The sequence below is a fragment of the Podarcis pityusensis genome (assembly GCF_964106645.2).
Source record: "Podarcis pityusensis genome assembly, chromosome: 1".
In the NCBI taxonomy this organism is placed as follows: Eukaryota; Metazoa; Chordata; class Lepidosauria; order Squamata; family Lacertidae; genus Podarcis; species Podarcis pityusensis.
Window position 1 is genome coordinate 98,156,808 of NC_138028.1, and position 19,905 is coordinate 98,176,712.

The window sequence follows — 19,905 nt, forward strand, 5'->3', positions numbered from 1 at the left end:
TAGCACTTTATTCACTCGGATTCATTTCTCTGGTGGGTTTTTAAATTTTATTTTAACAATGAATTTACCAGTGCTCCTCTGGACAATGGTGCTTTCAAGCAGGCCCAAAAATGATCTGGAAATTTAGGTAGCATTGGTGTTGTACATTTTGAATCCCTCCTGTCACAATTTGCAAATCTGGCGAGGGAGGGGTGCAAGAGGGAAACAAATACAAAGGGGCTGGGGCAGTAGTGCCCCCAGGTTGGGTCTTTCCAAACTTTGGGAGAATTCTCATTAAGATCTCTGGCTTTTTAGGAGAATCTGAACGCACCATGCGGTATTATGCATTTCCACAACTGCGCAAGAGTTAATTTGTCTGCAACAAATTAAAATTAACCACGGTTTGGATAACGCGGCAGGCTGTGGTTAGGCAAAAGTAGAAACGAAAGCTTTTGAAAACTCCCTCCTTGCAGTCATGACGCAAAAGTGGGGGAGATCACAAACCTGAAGCTTGCCTGGTCTCATTCATATGAAACTAAACTTTTCACATCAGCACACAGGAGGGAAATCTGAACCCCGTCTCATTTTAGGCAGCCCCTATAGCCTCCTGAAGCTGCCTTGTGCTGCCCCCATCCTTCCATCCCCATAGAGTTCCTTCATTTGTGTTTGTTTCCTACTTATTTTTTCCTGGCTACTTACTGTGTTTCCCCTCCCTTCATGCAGTTTTAATATAATTGGAAGTAGTTCATTTTATAAGAAATAAACTCCCTCCCCCTGCTTCTTCCCTATGGAACTTTCCCCCTCAACTTTCCAAGATCAAATTTGTATGCTTCTGTCATATATGCATGTGTGTGCGGCACACTAAAGTCAGAAAGGGGTTACTTTCACTTGCTTTCCACAACAGGGGGTTTATTGGTTTGTTGTTCTAAAGATAAAATACTCTGCATATCTGAGTGCAACTGAATCAAACTCAATAGGCTTTACTTCCAAGTTAACCACACAAGAGCAGAAATTCTAATGTAAGGCAACCACAGTGAAAATTGAAGCAGGGTGGATTTTACTCTGGATTAGTTAATCCAGAAACTTGTCTCTAGCTCCACCCATCATCTGCTCTGCCTCTGCCTACCACTGGTGTGGGATTATGGTCCCTCAAGTGGGAGGGGGGGAGGCTATCCACTCCTGGTTTAGCCCAGCGTATGAACACGGGTCACTGTCCAAGTTGTTTGCTTGTTCTTAATTCTACTGAGAATTATAGAATCATAGTTGGGAAGGACCATGAGGATCATATAGTCCAACCGCCTGCAATGCAGGAATCTCATTTTGAAGTGGAGGGGGGGTAATTCTGAAATAAAATAAGGTCACCATTTTAAGAAATATATTTATTCATTTATTTCTATACCATCCTTCATTTTGAGAATTATCAAGGTGGTTCACAAACAAGTGAAACAGCAAGATGCAGCACTAAAACCAGATCAATAAAATACAGTGGTACCTCTGGTTACGTATTTAATTCGTTCCGGAGGTCCGTTCTTAACCTGAAACTGTTCTTAACCTGAAGCACCACTTTAGCTAATGGGGCCTCCCGCTGCTGCCACCACCCGATTTCTGTTCTCATCCTGAAGCAAAATTCTTAACCCGAGGTACTATTTCTGGGTTAGCAGAGTCTGTAACCTGAAGCCTATGTAACCTGAAGCGTATGTAACCCGAGGTACCACTGTAAAGTTAAAAGTATCAATCACAGTGGCCAGGAATGTTGAGCAACAGGAATTAATGGTCAGGGAATTACCCAGATGAACAGGTATGTTTTCATTTGTCAGCAAAAACATCACAGAGTTGAAGCCCACCTGATCTCTATGGGCAGTTCATTCCACAAAGGAGGTGTCCTGCCGAAGAAAGATCTCCCCTGCACCAGTGTAAGGTGCACTTCTACAGGCCATGGTACTGTTAACAGACCTCCTCCGCAGATCACAGCAACTAGGCTGGTCTGTGCAGGAGAAAGGCTGGTCTATATGCTCCCTTGGATAACTTGGTCGTGAGCTGCTTAGGGCTTTGTATACTAAAACCATAAACTAGCCAGTGCCGCTCTTTCAACTATCTAACTCTGAGTCAATATTGGCACTCATGTGTGCATGCCAACCATCCCAGATAAGCTTCATGGCTGTGTAAGATTACATATATTTCCATTTTTAAAACACATATATGCAAGTTAAAGCTGGCACACCCATTCAGGCCACTATGAACATTTGCTAGTACAGTCGTACCTTGGAGGTCGAACGGAATCTGTTCCGGAAGTCCGTTCGGCTTCCAAAACGTTCGGAAACCAAAGTGCAGCTTCTGATTGGCTGCAGGAAGCTCCTGCAGCCAATCGGAAACCATGGAAGCCCCTTCGGACATTCAGCTTCCAAAAATAATTCGCAAACCGGAACAGCCACTTCCGGGTTTGCGGCGTTCGGGAGCCAAAACGTTTGAGAACCAAGCTGTTCGAAAACCAAGGAATGACTGTATATTATTATTATTATTATTTTGAAAATCACACACACACACACACACACATATCCCTGGGACCATTAAAATAAATGTTTAACTTTTACTGTTAACATTTATGCCCCCAGAACAAGTATGAAACTATAGTGAAATAGGTAACTGACCAGACTTAGTAACTAACCTTTCTTTTCTCCCTATTTATGCCCAATACAAGAAGCGTTTCTATCAAGCATGTCAAAGATTTTGGGGAGCAGAGTTCAACTCCAGTTCCTCAAGCTATTGTCATATTTTGTTCCGGAAAGCCTTTTTTCTTTAAATGTACGGCTTCTCAACCATGAGGTAAGTGAAGTTCAAACAAATGGAACATCTGTCAGACTTGTATGTCACCTGAAGTGGTCAAAGCATATTTAAACTCGTGCAATGGAAAGTGATCCCCAAGAGAAGTAGTGCTCCCACAGTGAAGAAAAATGACAGGCAGGTGGTTCTGTCTGAACAAGCCATGCCATGGAGCTCAAGCTTAGATAAGGATTTCTTTGAGGCCACTGTAAGAACAATTTTTTAAAAAAATAATAATGAGCCGACATATTTTGTTTGGGGCTACATGAAAGGCCAATTCGTTCCAGGGTTTCCCATTTCCTTTAAAACTTAGGAAGTAACACAAACTAGCTTTATTCCGATTATCCAACTTGAAAAGAGAAATTCTAGTATGCCTGATGGCTGATACTTCAGCAATGGTTTTAAATTTTACTTCAAAATAGTACTTTATAACTTTAGAGGCATTTAAAAGTAAGTATTTCATTATACAGCCTTCTTGAAAGCACCGTATTTACCTGTAGGTCTTTTTCTACCATGTTTAACTATAGAAAAAGAACTAACGCAGCAATACGGGCACATGTATTTTGCAAAATGGAAAACAGAAATAAAGTTTTGGCTACTGCATTTGTGGCAAACCGTTCTCAAGAGTGTAACATTCCATAAAAATCCAGGAGGAAAAGACACAGAAAGCAAGAATCTAGAGCACCTTTAAACACATGTAACTATTTCCAAGCGAGCAGTCTGCGGCCATCTCCTAGCAATCTACTCCTGAGTAAACAGCCTAGCTCTCATTTCAAGCAAGGCCTTCAGCTTGTTGCTGGGTACCCTTCCACCCCATTTTCCTGCCAGGGAGATATCTAGATATCCTTGACACAGATATCCTTGACACAGCAGGCTGGAATATTTTCTTTTAAAATCCCTAAGCTGCTATTCAGAGTACAGTGCTACCTCTGGTTACGTACTTAATTCATTGCAGGAGTCCGTTCTTAACCTGAAACTGTTCTTAACCTGAAGCACCACTCTAGCTAATGGGGCCTCCTGCTGCCGCCGCGCCGCCGCAGCACAATTTCTGTTCTCATCCTGAAGCAAAGTTCTTAACCCAAGGTAATATTTCTGGGTTAGCAGAGTCTGTAACCTGAAGCGTATGTAACCTGAAGCGTATGTAACCCAAGGTATCACTGTAGTTCTAGAAAGCATCAGGACAAGGGGAGAAAACCTGACCCTTCCTGACCCATAATAAAATGTTTTTAAAGAACTGTGTTATTTTCATGGACCTTTAATAAAGGACAGATCCACAGTTTGATTTGTCATAAGCTGTGGGCAGTACATAAACCATCTAAATAAATAAATGGTGCATAAACAGTCTAGGACAGTCTTCCCCAACCTGGTGCCCTCAATATAATTTTGGACCACAACTCCCATCAATCTCCGCCACCGTGGCCAATGATCAGGGTTGGTGGAGTTGTGGTCCAATAACATCTGGATGGCACCAAGTTGAGAAAGGCTTATCTATGGCAATCTTGGAAGAGCTAAGCTTACCTTTTGCTCTGCTGGTATGAATCCTCCCACGAACCCAGACGATGTCATCGGCTTTCTCTGCTGTCAAGTCCTTTATTCGAACCAATACACGATCTGCAGGCAATACATTACTTGGTTAGCTATTATATTCATAGGAAGGGGGAACAATAGCCATTTTGATGCAACAAAGCTACCCTGTAGATTTTATGTACAAGGAAAACTATTTACAATGCATTCGTGGCAGAAATGAAACTTGGTGGCAAGGGATGCCTTTTCCCAGCATCAGTCAGTTCACCATCTCTGACTTGGTACTGGATATGAAGTCTGGGCGCATGTTCTCTTAACCTCCCATTTGAATGACAGCAATACATTATGCATGGTACCTCTCCCTGGGTATGAGGGTTTACTGGTTCACACATACACACACACATAGTTCTACCCCTTTGAATAATCTGACCAGTGCTTTAGAGGAGGGAATGGAATAGGTGGAGCAGCATGAATGAATGGTAAGTTGAGTACTGTAGTGCTTTATATAAGGTACGCAAGTTAAGGAGTCTGTGGTGGGGGATAGAGAGAATATGAAGTACTGTGCATACAAAGATTGCATGTCATGGTCAGAAAATGAGAGGATGGGATATCCATTGGAGTGGTGGGGAAACCCAGATGGCTACAGGCCATCCCACTCTCTGCCCTAGGGATGCCGTTGGTGAAAGCTGCTCCGTTTCACAACGAAAACCCAACTCATCCCCCATGCCAAGGTCCACGTTGCTCAGTTTTATTCCATTTTTACTTAGCTTTTAAGATTTTATTTGATTCCTGCATTTTATATGACTTTATATTGACTTTTTAAATTACATTTTACGATAGCCGCTTAGAGATTTCTCTTCATGCTAAGTGGTATGCACATTTTATAAATAATGTTGCCTTTTTAATAAGGCAAGCAATCTTGTAAATTATTAATATCTGTGTTAGTTGAAAACCACTGCTTCAGGTACTAGAGTTGGTTCTTTCTGTCCGGAAGCACAACTACCTTGTGTAGTACCATAGATGTCTGCTCTTTTCACACTAAGGTTTTTTTTCTCTCTCTCTCTCTCCTTCCAACTTCTGACTTTAGTGTCTTCCTATTCCAGGCTGTGTCTGTTTTGTTAATTTTTCACTTTCTGAATATCTTCACAGCTATACAACTACTATATTATACGCTGAGGTTGGCTTCTCTTCAGAATAATTCTTTTAGGTTCTGCAGATTCATTTAAGCTTTTAAAAGGATAAGATGACTCTAAGGAAGTTCTATGTGAAGAATACCATGAATCTCAGAGGTAATTCTGTTGATATGAATAAGTTTAGGAATGGTTAGAGGTAACCACTGCTCTTCCATGAAGGGGAGATGTTGTCTTCTCTAAGTAGTTTAGACAGAAAATCCTAAACACACTTAACAGATAGTGTCAGACTCACTGAACACATTGTGATTTACTTTCTAGGAAACATGCGTTGGATTAAGCTGTTGAAAACAAATTACTCTGAAACAGGGATCTGTGGTAAAAGGGATACACTACTACACTGTTGATGCCCTTGAGGTGGAAAAATAAAAAACGATGAAACTGAGTAACAAGTTCTAATCCAATTTCAAGTTTCACCAATGCTAACGATAACTGAAACAGATCTGCTAAGCCTTAGTCAGACAAAATTACATCAACGATTTAAAATTATTACAAAGCGGCAACATTTTCCAGACATGAATAAAAAGGAGAAAATGAGGTATCACACTTTTCATAAGTCCCTAATGTTCAAGGCATCACCCAAAATGTGCATTAGATTAACTTTTTAAAAAAATACTGTAGACATAATGGCCCAACTTTCATTAAAACCAGATGGCAAACACATTTGACTACATGTTCTGACAAGGTCCAAATAATTATTTTCAACTATTGCACTGCTTCTATAAAAAAAATCAGAAAGCAACTGCTAAAGAGAAACATGCTGCACAAAAGTATTTTTGCACAAGTAGGTGAAGTAATCTGTTGCTTTTCCTTAATGGTGTTTTTTTTTAAAGAAGAAGAAAGTTCTAATAACTTGTTTCTTTAAACATTGAATCTGAATGCTTTCCTTTTCTCCAATCCACAATGGCAACTTAATCAACCTTTTTAAAGCGCTATCCAACTTTCTATTCCTTCCAATTCCTTCTTTACATGATGCAGTGAACCACTGCCCAATTTCTCCCCTCATGTTTCTCTTTCTCTCTCAAAAATGAGAACCAAACCTCTCAATTTGTTTCTTCTTCAAAGCTGCATTTTGCAAACGCAGCACAATATACATCCCAACACATATGTGCTTGGATTACTCCCAGCTCGCACACAGAACATGACTTCTCAAAGGCTGGCATTATGTCCAAATACAAATTCATGTAGTGTAATATCTATTATGGACTTATCTGCAAGGCTGAACTGAAGCCATAAACATGCCTACCCGGGAAACAGGCAAGTGCGCAGGAGTGGCTTGATGTATTTGTAGACATATAGTGGTACCTCGGGTTACGTATTTAATTCGTTCCGGAGGTCCGTTCTTAACCTGAAACTGTTCTTAACCTGAAGCACTACTTTAGCTAATGGGGCCTCCTGCTGCCACCGCACCACCAGAACATGATTTCTGTTCTCATCTTGAAGCAAAGTTCTTAACCCGAAGTACTATTTCTGGGTTAGCGGAGTCTGTAACCTGAAGCGTATGTAACCCGAGGTACCACTGTACAAATAAACTGTCTTATTAGCCCAAGTGAGTTGCTGGGCCACACCCAACAATTGAAAAAAGGCCATTATTAGCTACGTTTTGTGCATATCTAATGCTCCTTTTCTAATTACGTAAGAGGAGGGGTGTGGAGTGTTAGGCGAAGGGTAGTATCCCTGGTAAGGGACACGTCATTCTCTTTCTGGGATAGTTTGTCCCATCTTTGGTCCCCACCCTGCACTCATCTCTCTCCTGTGGCTCCTAGAAGCCATCAGCACGCAACAGCACTCAAACCCCAGGAAACGGCTTCGACTGGCCAGCTAAACCAGGTGAGGGTATTTGATGGCTCTCAAATCCTCAGTGAGTTAGGGACTTCCCCTGCATGTGAAGACAGGCTCCAGCGGATTGAGCGGATGAGACCAACAGTAGGTCCAATGGTCAAGAGGGTGGTTTCTGCATGAGCTGTAGAGGGAAGTGAAGGGCAGATTGGGCTCGTCAAGCTGGGAAGGGAGCCCATCTAGGAGAAGGAAAACTCTGAACCTAAACCTCTGATACCTCGTGAGATATATTCAGGAGAAGAAAAGGCTAGGGAGTAAACCCTACACAAATCCGGAATGGAGTCCCTAAGATGGTTGGATGGCGCCTTGTACACCTCCTTCTGGCAACTCCTGCAGTTAAAATGGTGCCCAACATATTGCTCTGTTTTCCTTTTGACCATATCTACAAGGCTGAGAGGGAAGTCTTGTCGCATGGGCAGCACAGGACCTCCATATACACTGCCCAGCCTTTTATCTCAGGGTGTCAGTTTGGTGCTGGAGGCATACAGCACTGTCTCTTGAGATAGACAGAGGCCAACAAGTGGAGGTGTAGCCCTCCAGAAGCTGATGGACTTCAAATCCCATCATCCATAACCGTTGGCCACTATGGCCAAGGGGAGTTAAACAACTTTTGGATGGCTTCCCCATACAGTGGTACCTCGGGTTACATACGCTTCAGGTTACATACGCTTCAGGTTACAGACTCCGCTAACTCAGAAATATTACCTCAGGTTAAGAACTTTGCTTCAGGATGAGAACAGAAATCGTGCAGCGGCGGCGCAGCGGCAGCAGGAGGCCCCATTAGCTAAAGTGGTGCTTCAGGTTAAGAACAGTTTCAGGTTAAGAACGGACCTCTGGAACAAATTAAGAACTTAACCCAAGGTACCACTGTACTTGATGTATGATTACAAGAAACCATGGCTGCAATCCTATGAATGCCTAGAAATCAGTCCAAGTGTATTCATTGAAATTTAGATCTGCAAGCAAAGATTCAAGAAGGAATCTATCGTTGTGCTAAGGCAATTGTTCCGTCATGGCAAGCATTCTGGCTTTCTAGACTCAGCAATCCCACCTCTCCTCCTCCCGTGGGATGTTCCAGGGCTTCTCCTGATCCCCTCAAAGCAGATTTTGGGGGGTGCAAGGAGGGAGAAGGGGGGGAGCCCCATCTGCGCAAGCAGAAGTCCTTGCACAGGCATTCTGCAAACAGGATTCATTAGCTCACAAAGAGAAAGGGGCCTCTATATTTTTTGTCTTAATATGTGCCAATTGTTCTCTCAGATTTTTAGCACATAGCTAGTGTGACTGGGGTTTGTTTGTTTTTTGTCATGTGTTAAATTTAGCTGAAGTTCCACAGTATTTTGTTAACTGCAAGCATGAAGTGAAACAACCTCTTACCTTTTTTCCCTCAGACAGACTGGCTCCACTGCAACTAGAAATGTTTATCTGTATATTGGACCTGACACAACTATCAGCACTATCTTGCAGATTGTGGTATTTACAACCCAATAGGTTTTTGTATGCTTTCCAGAATTTTGAAACTGACCTGGCTTCTCCTGAGACTGGATCAGCGGCAATACTCCATACCTTTCCTTGGCATAATCCTATAAAGGGGAAGAACAGTGTGTTATGCTAAAAGCTTTTACCAAGCCAGAGTCCAAATAAGACAAAAACAAAAAAACAAAAAACCCTGCATGTTGTGTGCACAAATCTGAAATGACACACTTCATTTGAGCATTGCTAGCTCTTAATGGATGGCAATGTTCTATATAAGAAGTCAAGTGCTAAACACAGACTGGAATCTCCAAATAAGAGCCAATTTTCACTTTGCTTTTGGTAGTCTAGAATATGTACATGTCATCAAGTTTACATTCATTTTTTATCAAGTTACTTTAAAATGTACACCACAAGCTAAATTCAGCACTATATGCTACGTGACATTGCCTTTAGTACTGATCATTACACACACACACACACACACACACAAACACAGGGGAAAACATCATGTGAGTGACATCAGCCTAGGGATCAACTTTCTCAAACTACGCTTTTATCACAGAATGAGTTGAGCCTTGACAACTGTGAAATCACCATGCTTCCCATGCATCATCGCCATAACAGATATAAGCTCAAATAACTCAGCTGCAACCACCAGCTATAAACCTATGGGAATAGATTGCTTTTCGTGGAGCAATTGGACTATGGCATTCAATATCCCAGTTGATCTGCCAGACCCAGACTTTAAGTCATGGAACAGAGTTCATTATTTACTCAGGCTTGTGCCTAACAGGTGCACAAATGGGAATACAAGGAATGCAGTGTTCCCAGAATTTAGACTATATTTCCAAACTTTTTCATCCTATTTACTCTAGTGTAGTTTCAGATTAATAATGTGAGACTAAGAAAACACTCCAGTAACTAAATATTAAAGCTGCAACCTCATTCTGTTTCAATATACTATTTGAGGCTCCGTCTGTGTAATAAATAAATGATCCTAATTTCTATCCTTGGTATCTCAGGAAACAAGGTTATGCTAAGAAAGGTTACCTAAAGGATCAAACCCCCCCCCATATGCCCCTGCGCTTCTCAGATGGGCTGCTTCTGAGAGTACTGCATGCCCCAGAGGTATGCTCAGGTTACACTAGAAACTGGACTTTTAGTGTTGCAGTTCCAGCCCTCTGGAATCAATTACCAGCTGAAATTAGTTAAGACACCCAACATCATGACGTTCAGGCACCTACTGAATACATTTCTGTTTAAGATGGTTTCCCCTAAGGTGTAACCTAATTGATTATGAAACATTAACTGTGCATCTGTAGGAATGGTTTATGTGTTATTAGAATTTATATTTAATCTTATTTTTGCCTTGTTGTGTATCACTTTGATGGTCTCAGATTGTGAACCTGTTTATAAATTTGCACAATAGGAATGAATTAAAAACATTTGTTAATCTTTAGGAAGCCACAAGTCTCTTTGTTGTTTCTGCTGCCAGCCACAGTGGGCAATAATAGGCAAGACAGAATAACAATTAGAGGGGAAAACCTAAGATAGTTCCACTAGAGAAATATTAGGATGGCCTCATCTTGGGAAATATATCGAACTGGTTATTGAATTAGGCAATTCCAATTTTCCTAACATTGACATGAACATAAAATGTAATTACAAATGCTACCCAATCACTCTATCAGCTAAGTTTACTCAAGAATGAAATATATTTTATTTTCTCAAGCTACAATTGCTCCAGAGATCATGTGCAAGGAATTTCCTACTAACAGGAAGGAAAGGGGTTGATTTTTGTCCTGTACAGCCCAAAACCTGCTCCAGATCACTGGAGGACCCTCTGGAACACCATGGAAGTGGAACATCAAATTGCAAAGGGAATCAACAAAAATCTCTCTCTTTCATGAGTGTCAGCATCCACTGGATCGCCAACCCTTCCACAAACCAAAGAGCTGATTCAACCTGCATTGTACAGCTGCCCTTTATGGCTGTGATACTCAAAGTCTATTTGCATGAGCAGAGGTAATGCAGCAGCTGATTCTCAGGGGCCGCTCATCATTATTGGGAATAATTTTTGAGCAGATGAGCTTGAACTAAGTAGTTTAGGCAGCAAGACCAATCCCACTTACCCACTGAATTCAACAGGACACTTCTCAGTAAGCACAGTTAGGACTGTGCTGTTAAATCAACTGTGGAGACAGTTGCCTGCTCCAAGAATTAATAATTACAATGAAAACAAGTATAAATAATAGATACTTATGAAAGCGGAAGACACTAAAGATAGTTTGCGCATAACACAAATTATATAATGCATATTTTCTGCTAAGGAGGATTCTGAACAAGATCATGTTCAAAGGTCTTGTTAATAAAAATGATATAGTCATAATAAATATAGGTGCTCAGAACAGAATAGATTACCCTTGATAAAGAGTACAAGGAGCTAATCATGTTTCAGCTTGTTAGGACATTAGTACAGTGTATGTATCCACCCTGTTCTATGATGCAAGCCTCCTGTAACAGGCCCATATGCCCATTCAGTGAGCAGAATAGAGGTTTTGACACCACAGAGCATGGGTGGAGAAGCTATGGCCTACGGGCCAACCTTGGCCTCCCAGAGCTTGCACCTTGGCCTATGAGACCATTTTCCCCAGATCACACCACCCGCCCATCAACTGGCATCACTGGTGGTGGTGGGCAGGAGGGCAGGGTTGAATCCTGCATCCGCTGTCCAGCCCTGTTCCTAGCAGGATGTCCTCCCAGCTCATCAGCTGAAATCTATCCACCCCTAACCCTGAGGAACGTGCCAACAATTGCACAGCCCCTCCATTCACCTTTCCGTAAGACACCCCTTAACCTGAAGACGGACAATAATAGCCGCGCACATGCACACCCCATTGACAGCAGTTTCATTTAAGGTTTGGTGACACAGTGCTCACACGGGAACTCATTGTGCTGTTGCTTCTAGCAAACAGGTCTTTCTGCAGCGTTTCAAAAATGCCTGGATGACTGCTTTCTTTCTTTTTTAAGTGAGTAAGTACGCTCCTACTGGGTGCGTGTGAGGAAACTCCAACCCCCCCCCACAAAAAGTTGCTGCTCTCATCTTGCACAGCACAATGAGTGGGGGGGGGGGAGTTTGAGAGAAACCCGTAGCGGGGAGCTATGAAGACCTGTGTGACCTGATAGCAAACAGCGTCTTCATGGGGTAGCGGGGAGGGAGTTGCGTGCACAGGTATAACATGGCACCTTCCAAACCCTTCCCAGTGGAGTTTCGTGTGAGGAAATGGGATGGGGGGGGTGCGGAAAGAAAAAGGAACCGGGTGGGGGGGGGAGGCTTCTGACCAGGCAGTGGGCCTTTGAAGTTTGCAGCCCGCCCCCTTGAACCCCCCCCTCTCAGAGCCCACCCCCTCCCAATAAAGCAGTAGGAGACCCCACCCCGCCCCCTTCAGAGACCCACATCAGCCGGCGGCTGCTCCATGGCGCTGTCTCGGTTCCGTTCCTGGTTCTTACGGGCGGCAACGCCGGGCATTTTGCCACCTCCGGCAATAAAGTTGGCCAGAGCCGCTTTATTTCTTTTCTTTGTCCCCTACGGGCTTCCGTACCACCCTGTCTCTTTCTTTCTCTACTCCCCCAACCCCGCTTTTTTCCTTTCCGATACTTGCTCTCCCCAGAGTCCCTCCGCGTGTCCGCTCACGCTGCTTCCGGGCACGTAAAGCACACACGGCGGCTACGTCACGCGAGAGCGCTCCCGGCCGCTCTTTGCTCACTCAACCCCTCCCTCCTCGCTCAGGGAGACGCATCGCGGGAAGCGGCCTCGTTCTCGCGAGCTTTCCCGAGTTCCTCCGCTCAACGTGTCCTTCCGTTTCTCCCTTGTCTTAGAAGTAGTCGCCTGTTGGAGGGGGAAAGGCGGGCAGGCAGGCGCGGGAAATTCAGGGAAAAATAAGATAAAGGGCGCCTAGATAAAACGGGGAGCAGGGCGGGTTGCATTGCTCTCTCTCCCTCACGGGAGGCAGTGAAGGCAGCAAACTTGGGTGGCTTTTAAAAGAGGGCTGTACAGATCAGTGCAGGATAAGCCGGCTATTGATTTGTTTTCAGCCGCATTCCCTCCGCCGTCAGGAATCGAAGGAGCACTTGTGCTTGGCTTCTTGTCAGACTCCTATAAATTGGAAGAGATGGAAGGGGTCACGAGGGTCATCCAGCCCAGCCCCCTGCAATGCAGGAATCTTTCTACCCAACGTGTGGCTCGAACCCACGACGCTAGGATTTAAGAGTCTCATGCTATGCATGAGCTATGCAGTTGGCTGCTTTGAAAACAGGATGCTGGGGTGGGTGGACTGTTGGCCTGATCCAACAATGGGACGCAGTCGCTGGTGGCGCTGTGGTCTAAACCACTGAGCTTCTTGGGCTGCCAATCAGAAGGTCAGTGGTTCAAATCCCCGCTATCCTGTTGCCTCTGTCCCAGCTCCTGCCAACCTAGCAGTTCAAAAGTATGGCAGCGCAAGTAGATAAATAGGTACCACTACGGCGGGAAGGTAAATGGCGTTTCCATGCAATTCTGTCATGTGTTCCCATTGCTCCAGAAGCGGTTCAGTCATGCTGGCCACATGACCCAGAAAGCTGTCTGTGGACAAATGCTGGTTTCCTCAGCCTGAAAGGAAGATGAGCGCCGCAACCCCAGAGTCGCGTTTGACTGGACTTAACCGACCAGGGGTCCTTTATCTTTTTAATTTCTCCACAAAAACATATAGTATGCCGCCACAAACGACTTACAATGCCGTATACGTTATTCTTACTGTAAACTGCTTTGTTTATTTATTTGTTGTTGTTTTGCAATCAAAACAGTATATACATTTTGTGAACTAAGATAAACGTACCCACCCAGAAGTAAATGCCACTTTTTCAATGAGTCTTATTCCCAAGTTAAAGTAACTACAGGATTGGAGCCTAGAATTCAACATGACTTTCTTCTGAGTTGGCATGCATATATTTGCAGTGAATAGGCATATACAGTATAACCTGCACTGATAGTCATACTCAGAGTACACCCATTGAGGTCCATTTATTTTAACAGGTCTGATCTAAGAGTAATATTTGATACCACTATGCAATCATAACCCCACTTACCTTGGAGTAAGACCCACTGAATTCAATAGGCCTTACTTCTGAATTGGGTTAGGGGTAGGATTGAGCTGTGAATCTGAAAGAGCTGCAAGACGGGAAGAAATTAAACATGCAACAACAAGACAGACATATGTGTGTATATATATCTTTAAAAGTGAAACTAAAAGATGGATATGAATGCCCATTAATTTCAGTAACACGCACCTGCCATTGTGGTAAAACCCTCCTTAAAAAGGTAAAGGGACCCCTGACCATTAGGTCCAGTCATGACTGACTCTGGGGTTGCAGTTTTCATCTCGCTTTATTGGCCAAGGGAGCCGGCGTACAGCTTCCGGGTCATGTGGCCAGCATGACTAAGCCACTTCTGGCGAACCAGAGCAGTGCACAGAAACGCCGTTTACCTTCCCGCTGGAGCGGTACCTATTTATCTACTTGCACTTTGATGTGCTTTTAAACTGCAAGGTTGGCAGGAGCAACCGAGCAACGGGAGCTCACCCCATCGCGGGGATTCGAACCACCAACCTTCTGATCAGCAAGCCCTAGGCTCTGTGGTTTAACCCACAGCGCCACCCGCGTCCCTTAAAATCCTCCTTACCAGGATGATATATAGCAGGATGATATATAGATTACTGAGTCAGCCTGAGGTAAGGGTTCAGCCCCTAGCGTACTTTGGTAATCTGCCAGTCCTTTTTTAATGTTTGGGCTGCTCCTATGTTCCATTAATTTGAACTAAGTGAGGGCAAGGGGGGCAACATCACAAGGGCAGGCTTCACCTCCAGCTGGATAAACAGACAATAACAACTCTACAGTGTGCCTATCCATGTATATTTGTATGCATGGAGAGGTGCCAATGAATACAAGCAAGGCAGGGACAGAGCTTCTCCCCATCCACTCCTGGGCTGGAGGTTCCCTACCCATTTCATAAAACCCAAGGGTTAGATCCAACATTAGTTGTATTTAGAATAGACCTACTAAATCAACAGACTTAGTCATGGGCCTGCAGGGCAGCAATAGGCCATAGGACCTGGTATAGCTCAGCCCCTCAGACTCACGCATACAGAAGCAGACACCAGTTCTGTGGAGGAAACCTTACTTAGAGTGTCTGTGCTACCAAATGAGCTGCTGGTGGCGATAAGGGATGATAGCCACCTCATCCTAAGAGCTTTTGAAGAGGCCACTTCTCTAATATTACTGCTTTGAATAACTATCTAACTATTTAATATAGCTTTGAATGAATGACTTCGCTCCACTTGCCTGGGATAAGGGGTTATTATTGCCTTTTGCGGCTGACACACAATCTTGATTCTAGCAAAAGCAGCAGCACAGGATTCGGTTGTTAAATAATTTGCCATTATCTGCTGAGTCTTGTCTCTTTTGCTGTGGGGACTCTTTTTTCCAATCCTTGGTAATTGCATAAAAACTCGAGTCAAATAGAACCTCAGTGAAGGGTAAATTAAATTAAAACTGAACATCTGGGGCTCGATCTAGTCAAACAATGGCAGACAAAGTGCCCATGCTTGGAGTCCCACAGAGCTAAGACTGCCTTCCACCAGCACAAGTACTCGCTTTCCCTGCTGCCATTCACTGTAGTATCCCACCTTTGCACTCATTGGAAAGGAAATAAGGAAACCAGAACTCTGTTTAGTTTTGTGAGATTCTGCACATGTGTGCTGTGTACCAAAACCCCTTTTTTTTAGTCCTGAAAACTCACATCTGCAGAATACGTCCCCCCCCCCCCCATGGCTATAAATAATGCCTCAGGTTTTTCCCAGGAGCCACTGTTTTAATTGTTCCTTACTCATTTGACAAAAAACAAAAACAAAACATGTTTACGATTCCCAGATGTCCTGTATTTGAATGGAGCAATCTTTGTTTCTAGAAGAACGTAACTCCATGGGACACAACACATTTTTATTTCCATAGACCTTCACAGTGCCAATGCCACACCTCTACAATATCTCCTATTGATGAGTTTTTTACTTCTCTCTCCCCCCACTATCCAAATAAACATGCATTTTGGTGTTAATTGCAATGCGATTCTACAGCCAACACCCTGAAAACCAAACCACAAAATATTAACTTCAACTTTCAGGAAATGATACACACACACACACACACACACACACACACTATTATTTTGATTGGGTGAAGTGAAATCCGCAAGGTTAAGTTATTTAAGTCCATTCATTTCAATGGGCTTACTCTGAGTGCAACTTAGTAGGATATCACCCATTATTTCTCATTTTTAATAGCTAATCAATGATGTAAGCAACATCTCCAGTCTTTCTAGTAATGGGACTGGCAAGGATCTTTACTCAAACTAGCTCAATCTGGAATGGAAATGGATGGAGGCAGCAGAGTTCATCTGCTGTGCCTTCTGTTAAGTGGAAACAGTTGCCCTTTGAGCCATATTTTGTTTAAAAACCCAATTAATAGGGGTGCTACCTGCCGTGAACTTAACAGTGATGAGTCCAAATAAATCTGTTACACAGAGTTAAACTAGGCGGAGGAGCACGCTAAGCCCTGTTGAAAAAGCTTTAACACCCTCCCTCTCCATTCATAAGGGGATTGCCAAATGGGGGTGACATCACCAGCTGTCAATTGGACGGCCCCCTTGGGTATACACAGATGAAAGCTGTATTGCACTTAAGTAACAAGACATGACAGACCATGTGTGAGTACTAAATAATTTATACTTCAGGCTATGTACAGTATACCACAAAGCCAAACTGAAGACATTTTGGCAGCTTGGGATTTAAAACAAAACTAATTCTATTCTCCCTCCCCCATCCCCCCCCCAAAAGAGGGGGAGAGAAAGCAGGCAAGTGCAGTGCAAAAAATAAAAAAATAAACTAAGTGGATGAATTTAGAGGTTAGAGTCTCTTTGGGTATAAGTCCAATAAATGCTTGACAAGTTGTGCCAAAATAAGGCCTATGCTGTATTTTAATAAAACTATTATAGTTGTGCTCTTTTGAACTCTTATTTTTGAATTCAGTTATGAGTGCTTCTGCACTGCCTACTCATTGTTCTACGAATCGACACAATTTTTCATGCTTAAGCATGTGCATCTCCTAATTTCCATCACGTCGGTTTTTCACCTTCAAATCATGAAATGCTTTGTAGACAAAAAAGGAAGTGATTGATAAATTGGTAGTGCTACCTGTAGTAAAAAAAATACTTCATTGTTATTATTCTGTTGCCCTTTGATGGGGGAAAAGGAAGTTTTTTTCTGTTTTGCATATAACAACATAACAGGTGGAATGAAGAGGATTAATTTAATTAAATCCTGTAACTATGAGGGAAAACGCAGCTATTGGCAGGTATGTAACAAATTTATCAATTTTTGACTAAAACTCCCATCAAAACAAAGCAAATAATGAATCCTTCCAAAATGGTGTAGGAATAGAATTTGCAGGAAAATCCAAATCCATCCTGGATTTTCATTTAGGAAGTTGCTACCCTCCGGATGTTTTTCCCCCTTCTTCAATGGGAAACAAAACCTTATTCAAAGGATTAAATGAGATGGCTATTCTCTTTGTTTTACAACTTCAGTCAGAAGTCTTTTCCTCTGACAAACAGCATTTTCAATTAATACACTTCTAAAACAGGAACTTTGAGGAAGTGCATGCCTGTGATAAGAGGCAAAGAGTATTTCTTTTCCAAAAGGACTTCACACAAAGAGGCATCCTTTTTCAATTAAAAGGTTGATAACAACGGAGGTTTAAAAATCACGGTTCTGAAGGGCTATTCTGATAAGAAGCAAACCACATTTTGTGCTAAGCTGAGATGAGCGGTGCATTTAAATTGGAGAGAACCAATCTCATCAACACTTTTGGTTGCTATGAATCTCAAGGTCTTTTTAACAGAATTGGGAGCGGGGGACTCCAATCTTATATTTGGAAGAGCAGAGTTAAATCTAGCAATCATTACTTGAATACACACACACACACACACACACACACACACACACACAGTGTGTGTGTGTGTGTGTGTGTGTGTGTGTGTGTCAGAAATATGTACAGCTTGAGATGTTTTGAAAATGTTCCCCATATTCTTTCTATAATACCAGGCGGTTCCCCTTTTGTAAAATGCTGGAAATATTTTATCCTACTAATAAATTCACCAATTCATCTTAATCTCCAAGAAAATGTAATATGTGTTCTTCAGTTTCACTTACAACACATCCCCCAAAGTTTTTCTGACTTGTGATAAGTCATATGTGAACATGTGTACAATTCTGGTTGCCTCACCTCAAAAAGGATATTGTAGAGTTGGAAAAGGTTCAAAAAAAGGGCAACTAAAATGATAAAGGGGATGGAGCAACTCTCCCGTGAAGAAAGGTTGCAGCCTTTGGGACTTTTCAGCTTGGAGAAAAGGCAAGTTATAAAATTATGCATGGCATGAACAAAATGGATAGAAAAAAATAATTTCTTTCTTTTATAACACTAGAACTCATGGGCATGCAATGAAGCTGAATGCTGGAATATTCAAGGAGAGATCGCATCTTCTTGAAGGAACTGAGATCCTGGATGCTTCTGAAGCCTGATAGCGGTCTGCACCCTTGCTCCTAATTTCATTTCTGCATCACAATGGCATTGCTAATGCAGCAGTCTGACTTCACCCCTGGAGGCATACTCCATTGCCTTTCAAGGCAGATGGAAGCCAACAACAATATAACCACTCCATATGTCTTTTTGTTTTTCATTAATGATGGTGGCAAGGTGGTTATATTGTTGTTGGCCTCCATCTGCCTTGAGAGACTTTCCTGGAGCCCAAGCCTGGGCAATGTGTAGGGAGATCTTGGGCTGCCAAGACAACAAGACCCCCCTCTCAGCCTTGCTGATGTGGTCCAGAGGAAAGCAGAGCAATACATCTAGCATCAGCTTGGCTGCAGGAATTGCCAGAAGGAGGCGTACAAGTCGCCATCCAACCCTCTTAGGGACTCCACTCCAGATTTGTGTGGGGTTTACTCCTTAGCGTTTTCTTCTTCTGAAGATATCCCACAAAGCAGCGGAGATTTAGGTTCGGAGTTTTACTTCTCCTGGATGTACTACCTTCCCAGTTTGAAGAGCCCCATCTGCCCCTCACTTTCCTCTACAGCACATGCAGAAACCACCTTCTTGACCTTTGAGCCCACTATTGGTCTCATCCGTTCAATCTGCTGGAGCCTGTCTTCACATGCAGGGGAAGTTCCTAACTCATGGGGGGGGGGAGCAGGTTGAGATTCATTGGCTACCCTTACCTGGTTTAACTGGCCAGCCAAAGCTGTTTCCTGGGATGTTGCCGATATCGCATGCTGACGGCTTCCAGGAGCCACAGAATGGGGACCAGAATGGGGAGCCAGTGTGGTGTAGTGGTTAAGAGTGGTGGACTCGTAATCTGGGGAACCGGGTTCGCGTCCCCGCTCCTCCACATGCAGCTGCTGGGTGACCTTGGGCCAGTCACACTTCTTTGAAGTCTCTCAGCCCCACTCACCTCACAGAGTGTTTGTTGTGGGGGAGGAAGGGAAAGGAGAATGTTAGCCGCTTTGAGACTCCTTAAAGGGAGTGAAAGGCGGGATATCAAATCCAAATCCAAAGGTGGACAAACTACCTCAGAAGGAGCATGATGTGTCCCCCAACAAAGGTAACAGCCCTACTATTATTGCATCAATGACATTACCAAAACAAAACCACCCAGCAGTCTGGAAGGGTCCATAGTGATACCACCCTGTTCCTTAATTCTATGTATGCACAAATTCTTTGGAAGTGTATGCATCAACTAATAAAAAATAAAATAAATAAGTCATGTTGGTGGCTCTTTCAGAGAAGAGACATGCCAGCCCTATCTGAAGATGCTAGGGGTTAAACTAGGAAGCTTTTGCATGCAAAGCAGGTGCTCAAGCACAGAACGATAAACACTAAAAGTGGTGATGCAGAGAGCTAAGAAGCAATATCTAAGATGTACTGGTAGGTTATT

General features: G+C 43.1%; 1 protein-coding gene across 1 annotated transcript in view; it reads right to left on the bottom strand.

Annotated features, from left to right (window-relative positions):
- The window catches only part of DARS1 (aspartyl-tRNA synthetase 1), a 52,119-nt gene extending 39,570 nt beyond the window's left edge, over positions 1 to 12,549 (bottom strand). The window contains exons 1-3 of the mRNA XM_081007690.1: positions 12,283 to 12,549; positions 8,875 to 8,932; positions 4,318 to 4,410 (exon numbers count right to left, since the gene is read on the bottom strand). Coding sequence (XP_080863816.1) covers positions 4,318 to 4,410; positions 8,875 to 8,932; positions 12,283 to 12,354 — 223 coding nt within the window. The 5' untranslated portion in view covers positions 12,355 to 12,549. The remainder of the gene's footprint in view (positions 1 to 4,317; positions 4,411 to 8,874; positions 8,933 to 12,282) is intronic.
- Between the last annotated feature and the right edge of the window lie 7,356 nt (positions 12,550 to 19,905).